The sequence below is a fragment of the Globicephala melas genome, chromosome 15 (assembly GCF_963455315.2).
Source record: "Globicephala melas chromosome 15, mGloMel1.2, whole genome shotgun sequence".
Taxonomy (NCBI): domain Eukaryota; kingdom Metazoa; phylum Chordata; class Mammalia; order Artiodactyla; family Delphinidae; genus Globicephala; species Globicephala melas.
In genome coordinates, this window is record NC_083328.1 from 61,527,008 (window position 1) to 61,554,966 (window position 27,959).

Genomic DNA, 27,959 nt, shown 5'->3' on the forward strand with positions numbered 1-27,959 from the left:
CCCCTTGGTCTGGGTGGTGACCAAGACCCCATCTGGTCTGTCATGTTTCTCAGACCTTCAGTCCAGCTCAGGATGATTTTTCCCTTTTCTTTCTCAGGAGCAGTGGGAAGGATCTGTGGGGCCTTCCTGCTGTGATGGGGAAGGTCCAAGTGGGCTGAGGTGGGGGAGGAATTTACTTGAATGGACAGGGGCTTTGTGGGTGGGAGGCGTGCCTCAGTCTCACTTCTGCAGAAAGGGCTGACCTCGAGGACAGCCATGCTGTGTGAATATGCCTCTGCAAGCTCTCTGCTCACTAACCTTGACACCCCTTGTCCCAAGAACCTGCAAGGAGCCCCTCTGGGCCTCAGGTTTTCCATTGTGAAGTGGAGGGGTGGACTTGTTCAGTGTTTCCCACAGAGTGGCACATTGGGACATGAGATGATTTTAGGTGGTTTATGGATATTGGTGTTGAAAAGACTTGAAAGACATAGTGAGAAAATTATTTTTTCAATTTCTTTCAGGCAAAGGAGAAAGCCTCAGTTTGGTGTAGTCTGTCTTTAATGCCTCTCACGTACTTGTTCATCTTTTATAACAGAGAGAGAGAGAGAGCCTGAGATTCCAACCATGGCATGCAGCAGCTTCTCTCTAGACCAGGGTCTACCAGCCTACTGAGATGTTTTAGATCCCATCATGCTTTTCTCTGGGGGCTGCCTGGGGCTTGGTAGAATGTTTAGCAGCATCCCTGACCTCTAACCATTAGATGCCAGTAGCACCCCTCACTCCTCAGCTGTGACAACCAAAAATGTCTCCAAACATTGCCAAATGTCCCCGGGAGAGCAAAGTCAATCTCTCTTGAGAACCACTGGTCTACACTAGTGTGTGTCAATAGAACTTTCTGCAAAGAAGGAAAGGTCCCAATAGCCGCTGTCCATAGGGTAGCCAGTAAGCATATGGCTACTGAGTACTTGAAATGTAGCTAGTATGACTGAGAAACTGAGTTTTTAACTTTATTTTATTTTAATAAGTTTAAATAATGCCATGTGGTTTGTGTCTATCTTACTGGATGGTGCACCTATAGATCTTAATAATACTGTTTTATAAATAATTGCATTTTTTTGTTACTTTGTATTTATAAGTGGTTTTCCATATATAATAACAACAGGAAACTTCATTTTAAATTATTAAGTTTTTAAAAAGTACATTGATTTGAAGGAAAATGTTAAATAATGGTACAAGTGCTGTGCTGTGACAGCTAGGATGTCTTCTCCTTCAAAAACCAGAAATCCCTATTTAAACAATTAGGAAATGTTTTATCTCACAATGTGAGATGGCCACAGAGAAGGTCAGCTCCAGGGCTGGTTGATTCAGCAGCTCAGTAATGTCACCAAGAGCCCAGGGTCTGTCTGTCTCTGGTCTGCCTACCTCAGCAAGAGGGCTTGTCCTCATGGTGTCAGGATGGTGGCCAGCAGCATCTGGACGCTCTGCCTGGGCCTTCCTGGTGGCTGTGAGCTCCCGGGCTGAGGCCACAGTCCCGTTCCGACACGTGGGTGCTGACAAGCCTTGTGTCTGCAGCCACACTGGTGAGAAGCCCTTCCAGTGCATTGCATGTGGCCGTGCCTTTGCCCAGAAGTCTAACGTCAAGAAACACATGCAGACCCACAAGGTGTGGCCTCCAGGACGCAGCGGTGGCACCGTTTCTCGCAACTCTGTGACTGTACAGGTCATGGCCCTGAATCCCAGCAGGCAGGAGGATGAGGATAGCACAGGTGGGTAGAAGTGGCCATTGGGCTGTGTCTGGCTGGAGCCTCCCTATGCAGCCCGGGGGGTGAGCAGCTAATGTGCAAGCAACATATGCCCACTTTTACATGACCTGCCAGTTGGAACTACCCTACTGCGTTGTTTAGCCATTCTGTGTGTGCCCTCTGAGTTCTTGTGAGCTCTAGAGAAGAAACCATTTCTTTCAAAACTCCTACAGTGCCTGGCACCAGAGGGTCTACCATTGAGCAAACATTTGGAGGGAGGCCTACCGTGTGCCAGGCCACTGGGCCTACGGACATGAGGCCAGAGGCCCCCGTCCTCAGGGAGAGTGAGGGAAGGACAACTAAACAAATGCTTGTAATTGGAACAAGGATCTGGGAGGCATTGTGAGTACAGCTGGGGGTGGCAGTCAGTGTTGTTAACAACCACGGAGAGGTCTAGAGTGTCCAAGGGGAAGGCCTGCGAGGGGAGACTTGAGGCATAGCTCTTCTGGAATGTAAGTATTCAGTACGTTGGCCCCTGGAACGGCTGTGTCTGTGTGCACCAGCTGAGTGTGAGTGCAGGGCCTCGGGGGTACAGCATCCAACCCCGAGCTCGTGGTGGGTGGCGGGGTGAATGCAGGGGAACCCGCAGGAGGTGCCCTGGGAGTCCTTCCCGAGGGGCGTGGCTCTGTCCTGGCTCTCCCTCTGCCTTTCTCAGTGACTTCCCTCCCTGACTTTCTCCGTAGGGTTGGGCCAGACCCTGTCGAGTGCCCCGCAGCCCCAGGCCTTGCCCACAGCAGGCGAGGAGGAGGGGGACAAGCTGGAGGCCAAGCAGGTGGTCCTCATCGATAGCTCCTACCTGTGCCAGTTCTGCCCCAGCAAGTTCAGTACCTACTTCCAGCTCAAGTCCCACATGACCCAGCATAAGAATGAGCAGGTAAGTGGGTGGCGGGGAGCAGGGGTCGGGGTGGGCGGGCAACACCGACTCTAGTCGTGAGCCTTGACTGGTGCTGCCTAGAAAGGGACAGGAGTGGGCCTCGGCTGCTCTGAGCTGCCATGTGACCATGATGGACCAAGCTTCCTCGTCCGTTCTGCCTGGGTGGGGCCAGCTTACTGGGCGGTTATGGTGCTTGCCCAGGGGAGGAAGCCCACCTCTCAAGGGTCGTATAATGAAGGGACCAGACACAGGAAGCATCCTTACTCCTCTGAGAAGATCTAGGGTCTAAAAACCTACCTATGGGGATTTAAGACTACAGCCTTTTTTTTTTCCATTGAGGCATAATTCATATACCATAAAATTCACCCTTTTAAAGTGTACACTTTAATAGTTTTTAATCTATTCATAATGTTACGTAGCCATCACCACACTAATTCTAGAACATTTTTATCACCCTGGAAACTTTATACCTGTTAGTAGTCACACCCCCTACTCCCAGCCCCAGGCAACCACTGATCCGTTTTCTGACTCTTTGGATTTACCTGTTCTGGACATTTAATAATGGAATCATATAGTACGTGGTCTTTTGAGATAGTGTTTTCGTTTGTGTGGTAACATGTATCAGTACTTTATTCCTTTTTATTGCCGAATAATATTCTGTTGTATGGATATAGCACATTTTGAATATCCTTTTATCAGTTGATAGACATTTAGGTTGTTTCTACTTTTTGGGTTTTATGACTAATACTTTTGTGGACATTTGTGTACAAGTTTTTGTATGAACATATGTTTTCAATTCTCTTGGGTATAAACCTAGGAGTGGAATTGCTGGGTTATACGGTAACTCTATTCCAGTCTTTATTTTTTTTAAATAATCTTTATTAGTTATTTTTCTCCTTATAAAAGTATCATATACCCAATGTAAGATTAGAAAATTCAGAAAAGTCTGAAGAATGTTTAGGTTAATATTTACTATTTATTATATGCTGGGTATTCTGCTAAGTGCCTTACATTCAATACTTTATTTACTTCTCATAACAACCTTAGAGATAGGCATTTTCAGTATATCCAGGTGAAGAAACTGAAGCACAGAGAGGTGAAGTGACCCATCCTAAGTCACACTGCCAGTAAGTGACGGAGTCAGGCTTTAAAGCCAGGTTGATTTGACTCCAAACCCCATGTCATTAACCACCTTGCAATGTGTCCTCCCATGAATGCAGCCCAAAATGCAGTATGTTTTGTAGATTTTCTTTTTTTTTTAAATTATAATTGGGATCGGTACACATATATAATTTTGAAGTATGCTTTTTTTCTGAGATAGCTTTTTAAAAGACTTTTTAAAGAATTGTAGGTTCTCAGGAAGTTGCGAAGACCGTATAGAGAGGTCCCTCATACCCTTCAGTCAGTTCCCCTCAATGGTTACTTCTTACATAACCAGAGCACAGTATCACACAAATAGGAAACTGACTTTGATATAAAGTGTATGTATAGTTCTATGTCATTTTATCACCTGTGTAGATTTGAGTAGTCACCACTGCAATCACGATACAGAAGGATTCCATCACCACAGAGACTCCCTTGTGCTGGGTTTTTGTAGTCACACCCACGCTCCTCATCAACATCCCTGGCCTCTGGAAACCACTAAAATTAATCTGTTCTCTGTCCTTATAAGTTTGGCATTTTGAGAATGTTGTATATGTGGAATCGTCAAGTATGTGGCCTTCTGAGACTGACTTTTTTCACTCGGTGTAAATTTTCTTGTGCTTTTTGTTTTTGAATCTAATTTTATATTCTGAGCATTTACTCATGTCACTATTTTTTAAAAATATTTATTTATTTAATTAATTTTTGGCTGTGTCAGGTCTTAGTGGTGGCGCGTGGCTTCTCTCTAGTGGGCTTTTCTCTGTGGTATGCGGGTTTTCTCTCTAGTTGTGGCGCTTGGGCTCCAGAGTGCGTGGGCTCTGTAGTTCCAGCACACAGGCTCTCTAGCTGTGGCTTGCATGCTCAGTAGTTGTAGTGCGTGGGCTTAGTTGCCCCGCCACGTGTGGGATGTTAGTTCCCTGACCAGGGATCAAACCCGTGTCCCCTGCATTGGAAGGCAGATTCTTAACCACTGGACCACCAGGGAAATCTCCATGTCACTATTTAAAAAAACAAAACAAAACATAATTTTTAACAGCTACATTTTTTTTTTTTGGCCATGCCATGTGGCACGAGGGATCTTAGTTCCCTGACCAAGGATCGAACCTGTACCCGCTGCAGTGGAAGCAGTGGAGTCCCAACCACTGGACCACCAGGGAATTCCCAATGGCTACATTTTTTAAAATTCCCTATTGTTGAACATTTAGGTTACTTCCTGAGTTTTGCTATTATAAACAAAACTGTTGTGAACATTGTTGTAATCAAATCTTTGTCCACATCTCTGACTTCTTCCTTATGATAGATTCTTTTTTTTTTTTTCTTTTGGCTGTGTTGGGTCTTCGCTGCTAGCATGGGCTTTCTCTAGTTGCAGCGAGCAGGGGTTACTCTTCGTTGCGGTGCGTGGGCTTCTCACTGCGGTGGCTTCTCTTGTTGCGGAGCATGGGCTCTAGGGAGCGCAGGCTTCAGTAGTTGTGGTGCGCAGGCTCAGTAGTTGTGGCGCACAGGCTTAGTTGCTCTGTGGCATGTGGGATCTTCCCAGACCAGGGATCGAACCCGTGTCCCCTGCATTGGCAGGAGGATTCTTAACCACTGCATCACCAGGGAAGTCCCCTTATGATAGATTCTTAGCAGGGAGATTGATGGAGTTAAGTTAGGATATCTTTGGGGGAAAATCACAGAAAACTTTGACTCAAACTAGCTTAAACAATTAGGAAGTTTGTTGTCTCACATAACAAGGAAACCCAAGATAGGGCAGCTCTGGGCCTGAGACAGTCAGTTGACTCAACCCAGCATCAAGGACCCTGTGTCTTTCTAGCTCTTGTCTCCACTATCTCAGGGTGTGGCCTTGTCCCCTGCTGGTGGTTTGCCTGTGGTCCTGTGATGGTAGTCACTCTTCCTAGGCAGAAGATCAAACACAGTATTATCCGTGAGCATAAAGGGGTTGTATTTTCTGTGTCTTCTTTAGGAGCAAGGAAACCTTTCCCAGAAGCCTTCTGTAGACCTCTCATTGGTCAGAGCCAGTGCATATGCTCTGTCATTTAGGAGTGCATTGTCATGCTGCAAATAATAGATAACTGGCTTACTGGTTAGGGTTTTTTTCCTCTCACATCACAAGAGGTCCATAAGTAGGTAGAATTGGGCTTATATAGCAGGGTTCTCTTGGCTTTCTGCTCTGCCATCTTTAGCATGTGGCTTTCATCCTCAAGGTAGCAGGATGGCTGCTATACCTCCAGTCATCACATCTATATTCCAGTCAGGACAAATGCAAAAAACAGAGGGGACTTCTCCTAGGAAGCTTTTGCCTTTTTGTTCTGGGAGTGATTCCTTCCCCAAAGACTACTGCCTACTTATCATTGGCAAGAAAGGAGTCACATGGCTGACACTCGATGTAAGGGAGCCAGGGGATCAAATGTTTTAACTTGATTTGGCATCTTGCCACTCTGAACAAATCAGGGTTCACTTTGTTAGGAAGAAAGGGCATGTGGAATTGTATCTGAGTGTGTCATGCAGCCCTATGAGGAGTGTGTACTACTTGTCAAAGTATAATTTTCAAAATGTTAAGAAACATCATTCTCATACAAATAACATACTGAACATGAGTCAGAATTTTACTTAACTCATTAATGAGGGAACTGGGAGGATGACAAAGCCAGTCAAAAGAGGATATGAAACACTGATATCTATACCCTTATATAACTATGTCAGTGAAAAAAAGGAATCCTGAAATAAGATTACTAAGTTAGATACAAATCTGGTTAATGTCTTCAGGGCACCGAAACCTTTGGAGTTATCTTTTCTACATGAGAAAAATCATTTACATTGGATCAGTTTTCTACAAGTTGACGTTTAACTTTAGAGTCTGGGTCCTAATCAGTAGTAAACAGTCAAAACAAGTCACATCACCCAGAGGGTGAGATGACCCTCAGTGGCTTAACTGCCTTTACCTAACTGCCTGCCAGACAGCAGTTCTCAAACTGAGGTCCCTGGCCCAGCAGCTTCAGCATCACCTGGGCACTTGGTAGGAATGCACATATTCAGGCCACCCAGACCTGCTGAATCGATTCGCTGGGAGTAGCATAATCTGTTATTGTGATGCAGGCTCAAGTTGGAGAGCCACTATTCTAGCATGACATTGGAAGGACGTCATGTCATCTTTTCACATCTTTTCAAGATGTTATCATTCCAGGTTTTGGATATTTTTTCTTAAGCACACCCAGACCACACAGAGCCTGCAGGGAGGGTAATGGGGCCATTGTGACTGGCTGAGAGGAGGGGACCCTCTAATCAAAATAAGACCAAGGCTGCAGCAGCAGGGGAGCAGGGAAACAGCGGTTGGGTCTTCCACAAGCAGTGTTCGAGGTGGATGCCACAGGGCAGGGGGCGGCAGTGGAGCAGCTCTCCTGCCTTTCCTCACCGACCCTGCCTCTTCCCTCAAGGTGTACAAGTGTGTGGTCAAAAGCTGCGCGCAGACATTCCCAAAGCTCGACACTTTTCTGGAGCACATCAAGAGCCACCAGGAGGAGCTGAGCTACCGTTGCCACCTCTGTGGCAAGGACTTCCCCTCGCTGTACGACCTGGGTGTGCATCAGTACTCACACAGCCTCCTGCCCCAGCACAGCCCCAAGAAGGACAGTGCCGTCTACAAGTACGTGCCCTCCCTTTTCCCTCTCCCTGCAGGGAGCCCAGGGGTCTGGTCCTTTGGTGGTTCTGACTGCTCAGGACCAGTGGGACATCTCAAAGGGGAATCTGAGGCTCCCGGGTCCAGCCTGGCAGAGAGGGTTCTGTGTCTTGGCACTGAAGGGGGCAAGAGATGCTGGCCCGCCTTATATCATTCTTCAACTTGGCAGACAGTTATCCTAAAAAAAAAAGAAAAAAAATCTTAAAAAAGGGAAGCCAATGTTCTTTCCTTGTTCATAATGGAAAAAAGATTTGTTTTTTTCCTAAAGTAAAATATTATGAAAATAGTATTCCGTCTGATAGTCTACACAATTTAGGTTACAGTTGGAATGGTACGCTGATTCTTAAATGAAAAAATGAACAAGTCTGAAAGCAAAATCTGAAAGCAAAAATCATAAAAATAAGATGCATTTGTTTTATAATCTGTAAAATTTAGGTTAAAGTTGAAGCTATATGCTGATTCTTAGAATGGACAAGGAATGAATCAGATGTAGATTTCATTGGGGGTAGTTTTCTGACAACCCTTTACATTGTTGTAGTTTTCTGTTTCAGTCATAAAGAAGGTCCCTTTGGCAGAAATGATGAAGGGCTCCCTCCGTTTTGCCTCATGCTCTTAGTCCTTAGATCTTCAGATCATTCTCTTTGGAGCCATCGATCCTGTGATCATCCTTGTAGAGTTTCTCTTCCTCGATTGCTTTCTGGTCCCTCTTCTAGACTCTCATATGCCGATGGTGTCATCCAGCATCACTTTCATGACTTGGTGGAACCCCTCAGTTTTGCTCTGCATTCATTTCGCCGCGCATTTCCCTTATGTCTCTTGGGAGCCGCTGCCTCACAAAACCCAGCACGTAGTGCATGGGGATAGTGAAAAAAAAATTGGAGTGTTTGTCTAGGGACTTCTTCTAGTCCACTAGTGAATATTTTCATGTTAGAATGGCTTTTGCTTCTCTGTACAAACTGTATCTGCACAGACTTAGCTGATGACCTCTGTTAATGGGGCCCCCCTCTAACTCCTGGGTGAGGCTTCTGGGGTTCAAAAATAAGTAAATACAGACCTTGAGTTTAGAATGCATGGGCTGCTTAGGGAGACAGGAGTGTATATATTCTTAGGATATACTGTGATAAAATGCTATCATAGACATATTACGCAAAGTGGGAGGTAGGGCAGCAAAGGTGTCCCAGGAACAATGATATCTGAACTGGGTTTTGAAGGATGGGTAGGAGTTTGCCAGGTAGACAGTGGGTAGTGGGAAGTGCATTCCTAGCAGGAGGAACAGCAGGTGTAGCGATATAAAATGAAATAGCATGTGGTTTAGAATGACTGTTCTGTAGAATGGAAGGGGGAGGAGATGTTTAGATGGGGCCTGGGAGAGAAAGTGGGGCCAGGGCATGAGGACCTTTTAGAAGTCACAAGAGCTTTGAGAAGTTGGCAGGGGGACTGGGGCTTGAGAAATGGGATGTAGGGCAACTGACCCTGAGGGAGATTAGGAAATGGGGCCAAAGAGGCAGGAAAACCAGGTGAAGCTCTGACCAGCTAAGGGGTAGAGATTTCTGGATAATGATGAGTAATTCTCATTTGTTCTCAGAGGGCATTTTCTTTTGCTTTTGCCATTCCAATCTGTGGATATTCTATAAGTCCCTGTAGCTGTGTGTCTCTCTAGAGTGAGATGCCAAGTAAAAGGAAGGGAGCAACTACTAGGTGCCTTGGCCTGACTTAGGGACATTGATCCCCGCAATCCTGGGAGGTAGGTTGTATCAGTCAGCTGAGGTGGCTATAACAAAATATTATAGACACATGAGAGAGAGAGGGCATCCTTTCTGTCTGGTCTTTTCTTATAAGGGCACTAACCTTACCTGGAGGATCCCACACTCATGATCTCATCTAAACCTAATCACTACCCAAAGGCTCCATCTGCAAATACCATTACATTGAGGGTCAGGACTTCAACATGCAGATTTTGGAGGGACACCGTTCAGTCCATAGCTGTGGTGTTCTCCCCATTTTGAAGATGAGGACATTGAGGCTCAGAGAGGAGAAGTGACCTGCCCACCAGAGTAACAACGTCAGTACAGAGCTGGGATTCAAACTCTTGTCTTGGACTGTGGAAGCCTCATAGCTCTGGTTTTGGAGTTCACAGGCTGAGAATTGAGCCCCATGATGGCCCTGTGCCTGCAGTAGATCACTTCTCCCAGGTTCTCTTGCCAAGCTTAGAGTGTCACAGGCCCTTTGTAGCCATTGGAGCTTCTGGCCCCAAAGTAAGGTGTGGGGAGGCAGGACACCACCTGGATGGCCCAAGGGTGGAATGCTGTAGTGGGTAATGATAAGAGCTCTGGAGCTACCTCCCTGTGCTCAAATCTGAGCTCAGCTGCAAACCTGATGGATGAGCTCAACAAGATATTCAGCCACTCTGAACTTCAGTCTCCTCACCTGTGAAATGGCGATACGATAGTGCCTACCCTATTGGTTTATTTACAAGGATCAAGTAAGATGAGTACGAAGCAGTTAGACATGGTGCCTGGAACATAATAGGTACTCAATAAATATTATTGCTGCAATGTTTATTAATTATATAATTTAAATCTAGGTTTGGTTGCTTGTAACAGGGACCCAAAATAACAGTGGCTTTAACAAGGTGAGAGTTTATTTCTCTCTCATGGTGGCATTTAAGTGGGTGTGGTGGTTTCATTCCATTTTCATGCGGGCAGATCCTGTCAGTCCGGCTGCTCTGCCTGCTTTGGGCCACATTGCCTTGGCCTGCCTGTGGAGCCTCCCCAACTCCCTCAAGTGAATTTCATACATGTCACTATATATATGCTGTATGTTTACTTTTTCCTTTTAAAAATAAGATGTATTTTTTTTCTAGTTACAAAAGTCATCCATGTTCAATGCACAGAAATGGATTTTTAGAAAAACCCACAAGAAGACAAAAAACAAAACCCTGTTAACCTCTTGGTACATGTCCTTTGGTATATATCTGTAATAAGCATATTTATAGCTATAAATATCACAGGTTATATTTGAGTTAGGTTATCCCAAACACAGTTATTGAATCTGGTGAAAATTCATCACACCATCTTCCTGTTGCACAACTTCCGACAAACAGTCTAAAGTTTAATAGGATCATTCCGTGTACTTGGCGTTACCACTTAAAACTGTAATGTTTATATCTTTGCACCTCAGCACAAACAGACCTGCCTCAGTCTTTTAAACAGCTACTTAGTATTCCATTGTATGTGGATGGGCTGTAATTTATTTAACTCATTCCTTATTGCAGGTTAATTGGGTTATTTCCAGTTTGTCATTATTATAAACAACACTACAGGAACAACTTTGGACATATATCTTTGCTCATTTGTAAATAAGTTCCTAGAAGTGATTTTGCAGGTCAAAGATCACAGAGGGGTTTAAAAAAGATTAATTACCTACTTGAAAAAAATAATTGCTATGTGCATACAATGCAATATTTAAAAACTACAGGAGGGCATAGAGTGAAAAGGAATTCCCTATCCACCCTGACCCGCTCCCTCATCCCATAGGCAATCACTTTCAGGAAGTGTTCTTTTTAAACTTATTTTGACATAATTTTAGACTTCTAGAAAAGTTATAAGAATAGTACAGAGAATTCCCACATACACCCTTCATCCAGATTTCCCCGATATTACAATCCTTACACACTTACTTTATCACATTCTGAGCTTTTTGGGAATAATTTGCAGACATGATGCTCCTTTACCCTTTCTCTTTAGTGTGTATTTTCTAAAAATGAGGATAACCTCTTACATAAGCACAGTGTAGTTATCAAGATCAGGAAGTTAAATCAATACAATTCTGTTACCTAATGTACCCTATTCAAGAATTCCTAATTGTTCCAATAACATCTTTTATAGACAAAGAAAAAAAAATGTTTTTTCTGGCTCAGGATCCAATCCAGGATCCCAGATTGTATTTGGTTGTTGTGTCTCTTCAGTCCCCTTTAAGCTGTAACAGTTCTCATTCTGTCTTTGTCTTTCATGACCTTAATATTTTGGAAGAGTATAAGCCAGTAATTTTGTAAAATGCCCTCAGTTTGGGTTTGTCTGATTTGACCTCAGGGTGGAGCCAGGATTGGCACTTTTGGCAGGAGTATCACAAAGCGACGCTGTGTCTTTCTCAGCGTGCTGTATCAGGAGACACCTGACTCTGGTTTGGCCTGGTGCTGGGGATGTTACTTTGGGTGACATAGTTAGGGTGGCGTTTCTGGCAGGGAGTTTTCATTTAATGGTGCTGCGAAACTGCATCCTTGCTGCCGGAGCCTGTGCGATTCCTGTCTTCTTCCTCCCACTAGCTCACCAGGTCTCTGCCCTCCTGGTAGCTCTGCTCTCACCTCTCCTGCTCCTTCTTTCTTGCCATCTGGAGGCATTTAGCTTGTGGTTTTCAGGGTGTGGTCTGAAGGGGCATCCCTGGGGCCCACCACAGGTGCAGCCTGACTGCGGGTTTCCCACGTGCCCTGGTGTACAGATGGCAGGGTCCATGGTTCTGTTTTTAACATGAATTGCCCACCTGCCTCTGGCATTCCTCAGTGGTACTGCATTGTAAACGGGCCCATTTGCTGGTGAATGTTCTGTGGTGGGGGGATGGTGGGACCTTTTCCTTAGAGCGGCTTGAGGCCTGAAACTGCTCTTTTGTGGACATGTTAGCGAGTGATGTTTAGAGTAAAGACCATGCCTATGTGCTTTGCAGTTTATGAGCTGTTTGGCACCAGTGTGTCCTTTGACTCTTGTTATGATCTTAAGAAAAACTGAGAGGCAGGTCCACTTGGAATTCCTACCTCATTTTATGGATAAGGAAACTGAGGGTCAGAGATGGGAAGGAGCCAGACCTGGATCCTTGTCTGTCTGACTTTTTTTTTTTTTAATTTTTATTGGAGTATAGCTGATTTACAATGTTGTGTTAGTTTCAGGTGTACAGCAAAGTGAATCAGTTATACATCTATCCACTCCTTTTTAGATTCTTTTCCCATATAGGCCATTACAGAGTACTGAGTAGAGTTCCTTGTGCTCTACAGTGGGTCCTTGTCTGACTGTTTCATGTAAGAGATTGTCCCTGGTGCTCAGAGCAGGTTATGAACAAGCCAAACAAGACAGATATGGTCCTGGCCTCCAGAGCCCACTTGCTGGTGGAGGAGACAGAGAAGTAAGCAAATAAATGATTCCAGATAATAATTGCTAAGAAGAAAATACAACTGGAGAGCATAGTAGGAAGTGGCTGGGGCTGGGCTCTGGGGGGCACCTTGAGACGGGGTGGTCGGGGAGGGACTCTCTGAGGAGGTGACATTTGAGCTGAGATGTGAAGGCTGAGCAGGTGCTGCCAAGGGGAGGACTGGGGGGAAGAGTGTTCCAGGTCATAAGAACAGCAAGTACGAAGAACCTGAGGTGGGGTCGAGTTTGGTGTGTTCTGGGTGCATTCAGGAGACCGGGGGGCCTGGAGCAGAGGGTGTGAGATGGGCAATGGGGAAAGGTGAAAGCTGAGAGCTGGGAGTGAGTCAGGCCAGTAGGGCCTTGTAAGCCAAGGTGGGGATTTTTAAGCAAGGGTGTGACATAGTCTGATTTTGATTTTTTTTTTAATAAAATAAGTAAATCTATTAAAAAAAAAAGGTTTTGTCGTAAACACATAATTTTATTTTTTTATTTTTATTAACATCATTATTGGAGTATAATTGCTTTACAATGGTGTGTTAGTTTCTGCTTTATAACAGAGTGAATCAGTTATACATATACATATGTGCCCATATCTCTTCCCTCTTGCATCTGCCTCCCTCCCACCCTCCCTATCCCACCCCTCTAGGTGGTCACAAAGCACCAGGCTGATCTCCCTGTGCTATGTGGCTGCTTCCCACTAGCTATCTATTTTACGTTTGGTAGTGTATATATGTCCATGCCACTCTCACTTTGTGGCACATATATACAATGGAATATTATTCAGCCATAAAAAGAAACAAAATTGAGTTATTTGTAGTAAGGTGGATGGACCTAGAGTCTGTCATACAGAGTGAAGTAAGTCAGAAAGAGAAAAACAAATACTGTATGCTAACACATATATGTGGAATCTAAGAAAAAAAAAAAAGGTCATGAAGAACCTAGGGGCAAGACGTGAATAAAGACACAGACCTACTAGAGAATGGACTTGAGGATATGGGGAGGGGGAAGGGTAAACTGTGATTTTGATTTTTAAAGGCTCCTGCTGGCTCCCCTGTGGAGAATGAATTAGGGCCGGGAGGAGGCTACTGCACACGTTCGAGCAAGATGGTTTGGATTAGGATGGAGGCGGTGGCAAGCTCGAGAATGAATCAGATGTGGGATTTTGCCTCCTGGTGTTGGGGGCAGGGAGTGGCCGGTTCCCACGCCTGCTGGGGCATCCAGCCCCGAACACAGCTCTCTCACTTCTCTGCTCCTCCCCATGTAGGTGTGTCAAATGCGTCAACAAGTACTCCACCCCGGAGGCACTGGAGCACCACCTGCAGACCGCCACTCACAACTTCCCCTGCCCGCACTGCCAAAAGGTGGGGAACCCTGCCCTTGCTGGCTGAGCGAAAATAGGGGCGAGAGGTGATGGAGTGAAGACCCCACCGTCTCCTTCTCCCCTCCTGCCTCAACACACGTGCAGGCCAAGCTTGGGGTTGTCTCCGCAGATGACTTTGCCTTTGAAGAGCGAGAGCTCTGCCTGGCCCGTCTCACCCGTTGGACACCACCCGTGGCCATCCCAGTGCTACTGCTGGGCCAGGTGGGCCAGGCCGGGCTGACGTGGAGTGAGGCCTCTCCTGGGCCCAGGCCCAGCATCTGAACAGCGGCCTCCAGCTTCCTGATGTCTTATCATCCTTGTTATTACTGGTTCTTCTTTTCAGTGGATCTGGAAGCCCTCACTAAAGCCTGGCCCTTCATATCATCAAATATCCAGGCAGTGTTCCATTTTCCACTTTTCCCAAAAACATAATTTTTGTAAAGTTTGTTTGAATCAGGTCGATATATTGTGATTGGTTGATACGACCAAAGTTTCTGTTAATCTACAGATTCCCCCCGTCGATGCTCCTTTCTTTTTTCTTTTAATGTATTTGTTGAAGAAACTGGGCCATCGGTCCTGTGGAGTTTCCTGAAGTCTGGATTTTGCAGATTGCATCCCCCTGGTGTGTTTAACTGGTTTCTTTGTTCTATTCATTTTCTTACAACCTTATGAGGCAGATTTTCCAGGACAGACAGCCCTGGTTTCACTTCGGCCTCATTGTAGATGTTTCTAATTATATAGCCTAATTTAGGGGTTTGGAATTTGTGGTCTGAATAAAAGGCATCGTGAATTAGCAAGAACCATGTGCCAGATGCTATTCTGAGCATTTTGTCCGAACGGACTCATTTAACCCTAGGAGGTGGGCAAATTATTACTGTCTCCATTTTATAGACAGGGAAACCGAGGCACAGAAAGGTCATCCAGCTGGGAAATTATGGGGCTAGTAAGTTGATGGGTCTGTGTCCTTGACCACTTCTCTGTATCAGATGAATGAAAAAACGAACGAATGCTTTTCCTATGCCTGGGGAGGAAAGAGATTTTGGCTTCTGTGTTTTCTGGCTTTTTATTACCTTTCCATTTATTTCTTCAGTTATTTGTTCATTTTTTCATTCATTCCTTTGCTTGTCAGCCATTTGATTCAGGCCCTGTGCTGAGGAATGAAAGCCCCTCTCTGCCCTCTTGGAGATCCCGTACAAGCAAAGGGCTGTGTTTCAATAAGTTAGATGCTGACTTTAAAAATATGGGTGGACATTCAAGGGCGGAATTTGCTTTGCCTGGTGTGGCATTGAGGAGTCAGGGAGGGCTTCACAGAAGCAGTGACCTGAGTTGGGTCTTAAAGGATGAGTAGGAGTTTGTCAGGCTAAGAGAAAGGCTCCCTGGGTAGAAACAACAGCCTGGGCAGAAGCTCAGGGCACGCGTGTCTTGACTGGGCTTATGGGTGAGTAGTGGGAGCCATGAGGTTCTAATGGCTGAACTTGACACTGTGGGCCTTGACCCCCAGTGGGCAGAAAGGAAGATGTTTCTGTAAGGGCTGGTAACGAGGGACCCCTTGAGCTCATAACGTGACGAGGGCTGGTGAGTCAGACCTGACGCTGACTCCTCTGTTCTGCCAGGTGTTTCCTTGTGAACGCTACCTGCGGCGTCACCTGCCCACCCATGGCAGCGGGGGCAGGTTCAAGTGCCAGGTGTGCAAGAAGTTCTTCCGGCGGGAGCACTACCTCAAACTGCATGCTCACATCCACTCAGGTGGGTTCCCTGTCCCCCACCAACTCCTGCTCAGTCACCCTTCCCCTCCCCCAGACACCCTCTCTGTTCCCCTTCCCATCCCCCTCTGGCCTTCCTCCCCATCTCCTTCAGCCTTCTACCTGAGCCCCCTCCTGCCCATCCCCTCCCTCTCTTCATCCCCGCTTCCCATCCCCTTCCTGGCCCCTGCCTGCCCCCTCAAGTGAACAAGGGGTTCCCACCAACACTAGAGTGGAGATGAGCCTCGGGAGGCGGGTGGGGGGACTCTTGGCTCTGCCCCTGAGGTCATTCTGAGCCCCTGGGGGTGGGGGCGTTGTGCTCGATGCAAAATTCCCTCCCAAACCTGGATAGAACCCTCTCTCCTTAGTTCCCCAGCTGAGATACATTGACACTTTATTTTCTTTTAAGCTTTAAAATGTTTTTTATTAGTTTAAAAATTCTGTTCTGCTTTATACTGAAAACAGTCTAAAGATTGAGAAAACCTGAGGAAAAAATCCTTGATAATACAAAAGCATCTCTCCTCAGATGGACAATCCTTTTTTTTTTTTTTTTTTTTTACTATGGCCTACGGTAAAAAATACATTTTATATGCAACCCGGGAAACACATACTTACACACAGAATATACTGAAACAGAAGTTTCACAAAACAATATTTTCTATCTGTACAGTTTTAGTTGTTAAAATAACCACCATCAGTTTGTGACTTGGAGTTTGCAGTTTGAAGAGTGATCCTAATTCCCCTCCCCAAAGGTGATCACTGTTAGTGGTCTCATCCGGGACATTCTAGTTTCATTTTACATCTATACAAAACATGTGCTTACTTTTACACAAACAGGCACATGTTATAACTCTATTATGCGCCATTTTTCTTCACTTATCAAGGTACCTTGAAGATGTTCCTAATGGCTCCTTCTTTTTCTCAGCTGCATAGTATTCTCCTGCATTTACCATCTTTGATTTAACCAGTTCCCTGTGGATGGACACTTAAATTATTTTTTCAGCTGTTAGTTTGTATGCGCAATGCTGGGTCTCCTGACAAGCTTTTGGGAATACATCTGTAGTGTACATTCCTAGCAGTGGAAAAAATGCTAGGTTAAAATGTATATGCAGTACCGAGTTTTAGTTTGGGCTGATGAAAAAGTTCTGGAGATGGATAGTGGCGATGGTAGCACGACAGTAAGAATGTAGTTAATGCCCCTGAAGTGTACACTTAAAGATGGTTAAAATGGTAAATTTTCTGTTACATATATTTCATATTTATGATAAAAGAAGAAAAAAAAAGTAACTTCATTGGCAATTTTGATAGATACTACCAAATTGCTTTCTTTTTGGTTTTTAAAATAATTATTATTATTCAAAAGTAATACATACTTTTTGTAATAATGGAAGCAGTATGGAAGTACCTAAAGTAAAATGTTAAATTCCCCCTTCAGATCTTAATTGCTACTGACAGTTTGGTGTGTACCCTCCCCTACCTTTCTTCCTGCATATTCTGAGTCGATACAAACCCATATGGCCAGGGCTTTTTTGGAGTATGGGGATTGTATTTTTTTCTAACAAAAATGAGACTGTATTAAGCTTGTCCTACACTTTTCTTTTCCCCCTAGCAATATAGCCAGGAGATCTTTCCAGATCAGGAAACACAGATCGACCTTAATCTTTTTAATGACTGCAGAACATTCCATTGTAAGGACCAGAATTTCCTCAATCATTGGGTTGGCATTTTTCAAAAGTATTTTATTCATCCCAGAGAGGAGAACAGAGAGGAAATAATGGCAGGAAGTAAAGCAACCCAATAATAGCCCTTTTCCAAAGGGCAGTTTCTGACCCCTGACCCCGGTTAGGTGAGAGCTGCTCTCCATGCCACCCCTCAGCCCCAGCCCCACGCATGGGTTCTGCAGCAGACGATCTGGGGCAACTCAGGTGGACTCTGGGTCACACTGCTGGGCTGGAATCTTACTTTCCCCAAACACTAGGTGTAGACCAGGAACCTAAGTTTTCTCGTCTAGGACTTACCTTATGGTTTGTTGCAAGGATTCAACCAGATGAGGTGTAATTCCCCCCTCCCCTTTGGTGGACCCCATTTCAGTAAATGTCACGGCCATCCACCCAGCCCACGCCTTAGATTCTCTCACGCCCCACAGCCAGTCCGTTGGCAAGGGCTGCCGATTCTGCTTTCTGAACATCACCCGTACCTGGCCACTTCCCATTTCTTGTACCAGCCTCCTTCCTGCCTCCACCCTCACGCCCTCAATCTGTTCTCTACACCCAGCCAGCCAGAGGGAGCCTGTGAGACTCTCGAGTCAGATTCTGCCCCTCCTCTGCTCAGCCCCTCTGGTGGCTTCTCATCCGGCTCAGAGTAAAAACCTTGGCCTCCCAAGCCCTCCCTTTTGGGCCTGGCTGCCTTGCCCACCTCCTCTTCTGCCTCATTCTCCCTCCCCTGCTCCAACCCGGCCACATGGGCCTCCCCATTGTTCCTCAGACACATGCAGTGCCCCACCTGTCCTCCTGCCTGGGACCCTCACTCCCACATTCCTGCATGGCTCGCTCCCTCACCACCTCAGGTGTTGCCTCGTCAGAGAGGCCCTTCCTGCCCATCCTAACTGAAACAGCCTCCTCTTCTCCTTGGCAAAGCAAAGTCCGAGGAAAGGGAGAGGCAATATTCCCCCAGGCCACCTCCCTAGAGGAGTTGCTGTCCTCTAATGGAGACCCCTGCGCCCATATTCAGACTCCCTCTCACGGCACCCTTGGTCCCCCATCTGTGTTTCCTCCTGCAGGTGAGAAGCCCTACAAGTGCTCAGTGTGTGAGTCCGCGTTCAACCGCAAGGACAAACTGAAGAGACACATGTTGATCCATGAGCCATTCAAGAAATACAAATGCCCCTTCTCGTGAGTAGAGACGGTGGGTGGGAGGGGGCAGGTTTACCCAGCTGTGGGATAGAAGGGGGTCAGGGCCGAGGGCTGCAGGCCCTCTCTCCTTTTGTCCTGTCCTGGGTCCTGCCTGGCTGCTTCACCCCCCATGCTGCTTCCCTGCCCAGCCCTTAGGGTGGATGAGCGAGTCCATCCTGCCCAGGGCTAGCAGGGGGGCCAGCAAGAGAGTCCTGTGCTTAGTGAGCTCCCCTGACCAGCGTTTTGGATCCTAGGACACACACGGGCTGCAGTAAGGAGTTCAACCGGCCAGACAAGCTGAAGGCTCATATCCTCTCCCACTCCGGTAAGTGGCTCCTGGACGTGCCAGGAGGGTCTGGTTCAGCTCAAGCCCCCTGGGCAGGAGCCCCAGAAAGAGCAAACACATCCTGTGAGGCTTATTTTCCCTGCCTGGTACCTTCCAGCCAATAGACTTTTGCTCCTGTGAGCCATGAGCCTGGCCTGTGTTTGGGTCCTCAGGGCGTACGGAGGTGAGCCAACCACAGTCCCCTAGGCTGAGGAGGAAGCTGACTCAGGAGGAGATGACTGTATATTAGAGAGGCACCCAGTGTGACAGAGGTGGGGTCAGGTGTGGAGGGAGATCCAGTTCTGAGCGGGTCCAAGATAAGGCCAGGGAGGTTCCTTGGCCCACTCGGCAGAGCGAGGAAGCTGGGTGTGGAGTAGGGGGTCTCCACACCACTCAGTTTCCCGGTGGCTCCGCAGAGCTGCTCCTGGGGCTGCCGCTTCCCCAGAGCAGCTTGGCTGGCTTTCCACATACCACTTGGTCTATAGAACAAGATTTCTCAATATCGGCACTATTGCTATTTTGGGCTGGATAATTCTTTGTTGTGGGCGGCTGCCCTGTGCACTGTACGATGTTCAGCAGCATCCCTGGCCTCTACCCCATGGTTATGACAACCAAATATGTCTCCGGGGACAAGCCAAAAGATCCTTGGGGAATAAAGTTACCCCGATTAACAACCACTGGTTTATAAACAGGATCTAGTGGCTAAAGAATGTGTGAAAACTAAGAGTAGATTGAGGACTTGGAGACAGAGGGCCTGGGCTTGATTCTTGACACTACCACTGTCCTGCTGGGTGGCCTCGGGCAAGTCACTGCCCCCTCTCTGAGCTGTCATCCCAGGGAGGCTGAGGGGGCCATGGCACAATCTGTGTGTGGGACGGAGTTGACTTCATGGTGGATATGGAGGCACTAGTGATTCATCCAGTGAGTGACTATTGCGAGAATACCACGTGTCAGGCACTGGGGGTGCCATGGGGGAATCAGGCAGAAGCCCACCCTGCCCTCCTGGGGAAGCTTAGCATTTAGTGGCAGAGATCGAAAATGAACAGCAAACAAGTAAGTATGTTGCAGTAAAATATGCTGAGGGCAAAGATGGAAATAAGTAGAGTGAGCGGGCAGAGAAAGAAGGGAAGTGGGTATCAGGGAGGGCTTCCCGGAGGAGGTGACAGGAAAGCTGAGTCTGAGGGAGGAGAAGAGCCGGAAATGGCTTCCAGAGTGAGGGAGCAGCAAGTGCGAAGCCTTCAGGCAGGGAAGAGACTGGCGGGTGTTTGAGACAAGGAAAGGCGGGCGGGAGGCCTGGAGCTCAGAGAACAAGAGAGGGGAGAGGAAGGGGATGTGTCTGAGAGGTGAAGGGGGTGGCCAGCTGCAGGCGGCTCTGTGGGAAATTTGGGGAATCACTGGAGGGTTTGGAGCAGGGAGTGTCATGGAGAGGTTTTACCAAGACCTCTCTAGCTGCCCTGTGGGGAATGGTCTGAGGCGGCCAGGGTGAGGCAGGCAGACCAGAGAGGAGAGAGATGATGGTGACCTGGCAAAGTTAGTCAAGGTTAGGGGCTGAGCTTGCTGTTCCAGGCAGAGGGGAAACAGCACAAGCAAAGGCCTAGAGGCAGGAGGCTGGCACAGGGTAAGTGGCTGGGAGAAGGTGGGAGATGAGAGTGGAGGGAGCAGGGCCCAGATCACACCCATGCTTGCAGGGCAAGCTGAGGAACTGGGCTTTGTTCCAAGTGCCAGGGCAGCATTGCAGGGTGAAGGGTCTGGGTGCTTCTCACTGCCTTCCCCTCGCTCCCCAGGCATGAAGCTCCACAAGTGCGCCCTGTGCAGCAAGTCCTTCAGTCGCCGTGCCCACCTCGCCGAGCACCAGCGCGCCCACACAGGCAACTACAAGTTCCGCTGTGCCGGCTGCGCCAAGGGCTTTTCCCGCCACAAGTACCTCAAGGACCACCGCTGCCGCCTCGGCCCCCAAAAGGACAAGGACCTGCAAGCCCGGCGGCCCCCCCGGAGGAGGGCAGCCCCCCGCAGCGGCAGCACTGGTGGCCGCAAGGTGGTGACCCCCCTGCCTGACCCACTGGGGCTGGAGGAGCTGAAGGACACAGGGCCTGGGCCAGTGCCCGAGGCCGCCCCAGGCAAGCCACCCTTCTCGGAGCCAGATGCCGTGCTGTCCATCGTAGTGGGTGGGACAGTGGGGGGTGAACCTGAGCTGGTGGTGCCCGGGCATGCCGAGGGCCTGGGCTCCAACCTGGCCCTGGCGGAGCTGCAGGCAGGGGCCGAGGGCCCGTGTGCCATGCTTGCTGTGCCTGTCTACATCCAGGCCTCGGAGTGATGGACCCATTGTGTTTGCTCCCGCATCCTGCCTGATGCTCACCTTTGGGTCCAGGGCCTCTAGGAGCAGACTAGAGATCCTTCCCAGTGGAAGTGAGCCATTGGTCAAAATCCTTTTGGAACATGCTCTGTAAACCCTGGCCCAAGGTCGCCTCGCTGGGCCCCCTGTCCTGCTGGGAAGCCCTGCAGCATTCTGGGATCTGAGGCAGCTGAGCCTGAATGGCCCAGGGTCTGGCTGGTCCAGGCTCTTGGTCAGGCTGCCTGAGAGAGAAGACAGGGGAGTCCCACCCACCCCTCCTCCAGGCTGCCTAGGGGCAGTCTCTAGTTAAGCTGCTCTTCAGGGACCTGATATGGTTGGAGCCCTTACCTGTTAAACCTTTTCACATGCAGTTCTCCCAGCATTCCCAGACGACTCTGATGTAGGCATATAGGAGGCACTCGAGTGTTGTGGTTAGAGTTCAGCTGTGAGCCAGATCTGGATTCAGATCCAAGCGCTGACACTTACTTGCTGTGTGACCTTGGGTAAGTCACTTCACCTCTTTGAGCCCCACATTCCTCATCTGTACAATGGGGCTTATGACAGTACTACCTCATAGGGCTGTCATTGGGATACAGTGTGATGAAATGTACAAAGAGTTTGGCATAGAGTTTGGCATAGTGCCCGGCACTCAAAAAGTGCTCAATAAATGTTTTTATCAACATGGCTCAGGCCCTAGCTTTGGCAGTTTCCTTCTTAGCCCCTAGGTGGCAGCATTCCCCCCACCAAAGCTTGTGCGGGCTGAGGAGTCACTTGGCTCCTCACACAGCTACGCTGCCCCGATTGCCATAGGGAGGTTTGGTGCATCCAGAACAGTTATTTCAGAATATGTCCCATGGAAACCCCTGGAGGAAGGGGTTTATAACTCACTTTTGAAAATGCAGGGTCCTGGGCCTTGCCGAAAAACCCTTGGGAATCAGAAACTCTAACCAGAGTCAGAGGACCATTTTGAGCAGCCTTCTGGATGGCCATAGGTGCCCCCACATCCAGCATTCCCTTCCACATCTCCAGCTAGTCCAGGGGGGAAGCAAACTAGGCTGCCTGGGAGACAAGGAGGGAGAAAAGGGGCCTTCACCTGTGCTTTCTTATTTGTCTTCACCACCACCCTGCTGGGCCACATTGCCTCAGTTACAGGAGAGGACTCTGAGGCTGAGATGGAACAGGGCAGGATGCGGGAGGACTGTCGGACTCAATTTTCTCACTGAGTTTCCCTGAAGGCTGATATCCCTCAGACATCTGTGTGTGAGCCTGTGCCTGGAACTCAGAGCAAGGTTGAGTTCCCCACATCCTCAGGAAGGGTGTGATGCAGTGGGAGGGATGAGTGAGGCAGCAGTGCACAGCTGAGGGGGTAAGGGCGGTAAGCGTACCCAGCCCTCAGAAGGGCCAGGGAAGGGACTGATGGGGACAGCAAGTCTCAGAGGGGGAGGTAACACTTGATCTAGGCCTTGACACAGAGTGTTTGATGGACAGAAGAAGGCATGCCGGGGGATTGTATCAAGATGACGGAGTAGAAGGACGTGTGATCACTCCCTCTTGTGAGAGCACCGGAATCACAACTAACTGCTGAACAGTCATCGACAGGAAGACACTGGAACTCACCAAAAAAGATACCCCACATCTAAAGACAAAGGAGAAGCCACGATGAGACGGTAGGAGGGACACAATCACAATAAAATCAAATCCCATAACTGCTGGGTGGATGACTCACAAACTGGAAAACACTTATACCACAGAAGTCCACCCACTGGAGTGAAGGTTCTGAGCCCCACGTCAGGCTTCCCAACCTGGGGGTCTGGCAACGGGAGGAGGAATTCCTAGAGGATCAGACTTTGAAGGCTAGCGGGACCTGACTGCAGGACTTCGACACGACTGGGGGAAACAGAGACTCCACTCTTGGAGGGCACACACAAAGTAGTGTGTGCATCAGGACCCAGGAGGGAAGGAGCAGTGACCCCACAGAACTGAACGAGACCTACCTGCTAGTGTTGGAGGGTCTCCTGCAGAGGTGGGGGGTGGCTGTGTCTCACCATGAGGACAAGGACACTGGCAGCAGAAGTTCTGGGAAGTACTTGGCATGAGCCCCCCCCAGAGTCTGCCATTAGCCCCACCAAAGAGCTGGGTAGCCTCCAGTGTTGGGTCACCTCAGGCCAAACAACCAACAGGGAGGGAACCCAGCCCCACCCATCAGCAGACAAAGTGGATTAAAGTTTTACTGATCTCTGCCCACCAGAGCAACACCCAGCTCTACCCACCACCATTCCCTCCCATCAGGAAACTTGCACAAGCCTCTTAGATAGCCTCATCCACCAGAGGGCAGATAGCAGAAGCAAGAAGAACTACAATCCTGCAGCCTGTGGAACAAAAACCACATTCACAGAAAGATAGACAAGATGAAAAGGCAGAGGGCTATGTACCAGATGAAGGAACAAGATTACACCCCAGAAAAACAACTAAATGAAGTGGAGATAGGAAACATTCCAGAAAAAGAATTCAGAATAATGATAGTGAAGATGATCCAGGCTCTTGGAAAAAGAATGGAGACAAAGATAGAGAAGATGCAAGAAATGTTTAACAAAGACCTAGAAGAATGAAAGAACAAACACCTAGAAGAATTAAAGAACAAACAAACAGAGAAGAACAATACAATAACTGAAATGAAAACTACAGTAGAAGGAATCAATAGCAGAGTAACTGAGGCAGAAAAACGGATAAGTGACCTGGAAGACAGAATGCTGTAATTCACTGCCATGGAACAGAATAAAGAAAAAAGAATGAAAAGAAATGAAGACAGCCTAAGAGACCTCTGAGGCAACTTTAAATGCAACAACATTTGCATTATAGGGGTCCCAGAAGAAGAGAGAGAGAAGACCCGAGAAAATATTTGAAGAGATTATAGTCGAAAACTTCACTAACATGGGAAAGGAAATAGCCACCCAAGTCCAGGAAGTGCAGAGAGTCCCAGGCAGGATAAACCCAAGGAGAAACATGTCGAGACACATAGTAATCAAACTGACAAAAATTAGGGCTTCCCTGATGGCACAGTGGTTGAGAGTCCACCTGCTGATGCAGGGGACATGGGTTCGTGCTCCAGTTCGGGAAGATCCCACATGCCGCGGAGCGGCTGGGCCCGTGAGCCATGGCCGCTGAGCCTGCACGTCTGGAGCCTGTGCTCTGCAATGGGAGAGGCCACAACAGTGAGAGGCCCGCGTACCGCGAAAAAAAAAATTGACAAAAATTAAAGACAAAGAAAAATTATTGAAAGCAACAAGGGAAAAACGACAAATAACATACAAGGGAACTCCCATAAGGTTAACAGCTGATTTCTCAGCAGAAACTCTACAAGCCAGAGGGAGTGGCATGATATATTTAAAGTGATGAAAGGGAAGAACCTACAACCAAGATTACCCGGCAAGGATCTCATTCAGATTCGATGGAGAAATCAAAAGCTTCACAGACAAGCAAAAGCTAAGAGAATTCAGCACCACCAAACCAGTTCTACAACAAATGCTAAAGGGACTTCTCTAAGTGGGAAACACAAGAGAAGAAAAGGACCTACAAAAACAAACCCATAACAATTAAGAAAATGGTAATAGGAACATACATATCAATAATTACCTTAAACATGAATGGATTAAATGCTCCAAAAGACACAGGCTCGCTGAATAGATACAAAAACAAGACCCATATATATGCTGTCTGCAAGAGACCCACTTCAGACCTAGGGACGCACATACAGACTGAAAGTGAGAGGATGGAAAAAGATATTCCATGCAAATGGAAATCAAAGACAGCTGGAGTAGCAATACTCATATCAGATAAAATAGACTTTAAAATAAAGAATGTAACAAGAGACAAGGAAGGACACTACGTAATGATCAAGGGATCAATCGAAGAAGAATATATAACAATTATAAATACATATGCACCCAACATAGGAGCACCTCAATATATAAGGCAACTGCTAACAGCTATAAAAGAGGAAATCAACAGTAACACAGTAATAGTAGAGGACTTTAACACCTCACTTACACCGATGGACAGATCAGCCAAACAGAAAATTAATAAGGAAACACAAGCTTTAAATGACACAGTAGACCAGAGAGATTTAATTGATATTTATAGGACATTCCATCCAAAAACAGCAGATTACACTTTCTTCTCAAGTGCGCACGGAACGTTCTCCAGGATAGATCACATCTTGGGTCACAAATATAGCCTCAGTAAATTTAAGAAAATTGAAATCATATCCAGCGTCTTTTCTGACCACAACGCTATGAGATTAGAAATCAATTACAGGGAGAAAAACGTAAAAAACACAAACACATGGAGGCTAAACAATACGTTACTAAATAACCAAGAGATCACTGAAGAAATCAAAGAGGAAATCAAAAGATACCTAGAGACAAATGACAACGAAAACATGACAATCCAAAACCTATGGGATGCAGCAAAAGCAGTTCTAAGAGGGAAGTTTATAGCAATACAAGCCTACCGCAAGCAACAAGAAAAATCTCAAATGAACAATCTAGCCTTACACCTAAAGGAGCTAGAGGAAGGAAGAACTAACAAAACCCAAAGTTAGTAGAAGGAAAGAAATCATAAAGATCAGAGCAGAAACCAATAAAACTAAAAGCTGGTTCTTTGAGAAGATAAACAAAATTGATAAACCATTAGCCAGACTCATCAAGAAAAAGAGGGAGAGGACTCAAATCAATCAAATTAGAAATGATAAAGAGAAGTTACAACAGACACCGCAGAAATACAAAGCATCTTAAGAGACTACTACAAGCAACTCTATGCCAATAAAATGGACAACCTGGAAGAAAGGGACAAATTCTTAGAAAGGTATAACCTTCCAAGACTGAACCAGGAAGAAACAGAAAACATGAACAGACCAATCACAAGTTATGAAACTGAAACTGTGAATAAAAATCTTCCAACAAACAAAAGTCCAGGACCAGATGGCTTCACATGTGAATTCTATCAAACATTTAGAGAAGAGCTAACATCCTTCTCAAACTCTTCCAAAAAATTGCAGAAGAAAGAACACTCCCAAACTCATTCTACAAGGCCACCATCACCCTAATACCAAAACCAGACAAAGATACTACACAAAAAGAAAATTACAGACCAATATCACTGATTAATGTAGATGCAAAAATCCCCAATAAAATACTAGCAAACAGAATCTAATAACACATTAAAAGGATCATATACCATGATCAAGTGGGATTTGTCCCAGGGATGCAAGGATTCTTCAATATACACAATCAATGTGATACACCATATTAACAAATTGAAGAAGAAAAACCATATGATCATCTCAATAGATGCAGAAAAAGCTTTTGACAAAATTCAACACCCATTTATGGTAAAAAAAAAAAAAAAAAAAAACTCTCCAGAAAGTGGGCATAGAGGGAACCTACCTCAACATAATAAAGGCCATATATGACAAACCCACAGCAAACATCATTCTCAATGGTGAAAAACTGAAAGCATTTCCTCTAAAATCAGGAAAAAGACAAGGATGTCCACTCTCGCCACAATTATTCAACATAGTTTTGGAAGTCCTAGCCACAGCAATCAGAGAAGAAAAAGAAAAGGAATACAAATTGGAAAAGAAGAGTTAAAACTGTCACTGTTTCAGATGAAATGATACTATACGTAGACAATCCTAAAGATGCCACTAGAAAACTACTAGAGCTAATCAATGAATTTGGTAAAGCCGCAGGATACAAAATTAATGCACAGAAACCTCTTGCATTCCTATACACTAACAACGAAAGATCAAAAAGAGAAATTAAGGTAACAATCCCATTCACCGTTGCAACAAAAAGAATAAAATACCTAGGAATAAACCTACCTAGGGAGACAAAAGAGCTGGATGCAGAAAACTATAAGACACAGATGAAAGAAATTAAAGATGATTTAAACAGATGGAGAGATATACCATGTTCTTGGATTGGGAGAATCAATATTGTGAAAATGACTATACTACTCAAAGCAATCTACAGATTCAATGCAATCCCTATCAAATTACCAATGGCATTTTTTACAGAACTAGAACAAAAAATCTTAAAATTTGTATGGAGACCCTAAAGACCCCGAATAGCCAAAGCAGTCTTGAGGGAAAAAAACTCCCTGAGGGAGTTGAGGGAATCAGACTCCCTGACTTCAGACTATACTACAAAGCTACAGTAAGCAAGACAATATGGTACTGACACAAAAACAGAAATATAGATCAATGGAACAGGATAGAAAGCCCAGAGATAAACCCACACACCTTCGGTCAATTAATCTATGACAAAGGAGGTAAGGATATACAATGGAGAAAAGACAGTCTCTTCAATAAGTGGTGCTGGGAAAACTGGACAGCTACATGTAAAAGAATGAAATTATAAGACTCCCTAACACCATACACAAAAATAAACTCAAAATGGAATAGATACCTAAATGTAAGACCAGACACTATAAAACTCTTAGAGGAAAACATAGGAAGGACACTCTGACATAAATCACAGCAAGATCTTTTTTGATCCATCTCCTAGAGCAATGGAAATAAAAACAAAGATAAACAAATGGGACCTAATGAAACTTAAAAGCTTTTGCAAAGCAAAGGAAACTACAAACAAGATGAAAA

General features: G+C 46.3%; 1 protein-coding gene across 3 annotated transcripts in view; it reads left to right on the plus strand.

Moving 5' to 3' along the window:
- The window catches only part of ZNF341 (zinc finger protein 341), a 42,844-nt gene extending 20,859 nt beyond the window's left edge, over positions 1-21,985 (plus strand). For all 3 annotated transcript variants that reach the window (XM_070043799.1, XM_030830896.2, XM_060285817.1), the window contains 8 exons: positions 1,552-1,745; positions 2,465-2,655; positions 7,233-7,441; positions 13,916-14,012; positions 15,625-15,757; positions 18,533-18,644; positions 18,899-18,969; positions 20,754-21,985. In XM_070043799.1, coding sequence (XP_069899900.1) covers positions 1,552-1,745; positions 2,465-2,655; positions 7,233-7,441; positions 13,916-14,012; positions 15,625-15,757; positions 18,533-18,644; positions 18,899-18,969; positions 20,754-21,283 — 1,537 coding nt within the window. In that variant the 3' untranslated portion in view covers positions 21,284-21,985. The remainder of the gene's footprint in view (positions 1-1,551; positions 1,746-2,464; positions 2,656-7,232; positions 7,442-13,915; positions 14,013-15,624; positions 15,758-18,532; positions 18,645-18,898; positions 18,970-20,753) is intronic.
- Positions 21,986-27,959: the final 5,974 nt, after the last annotated feature.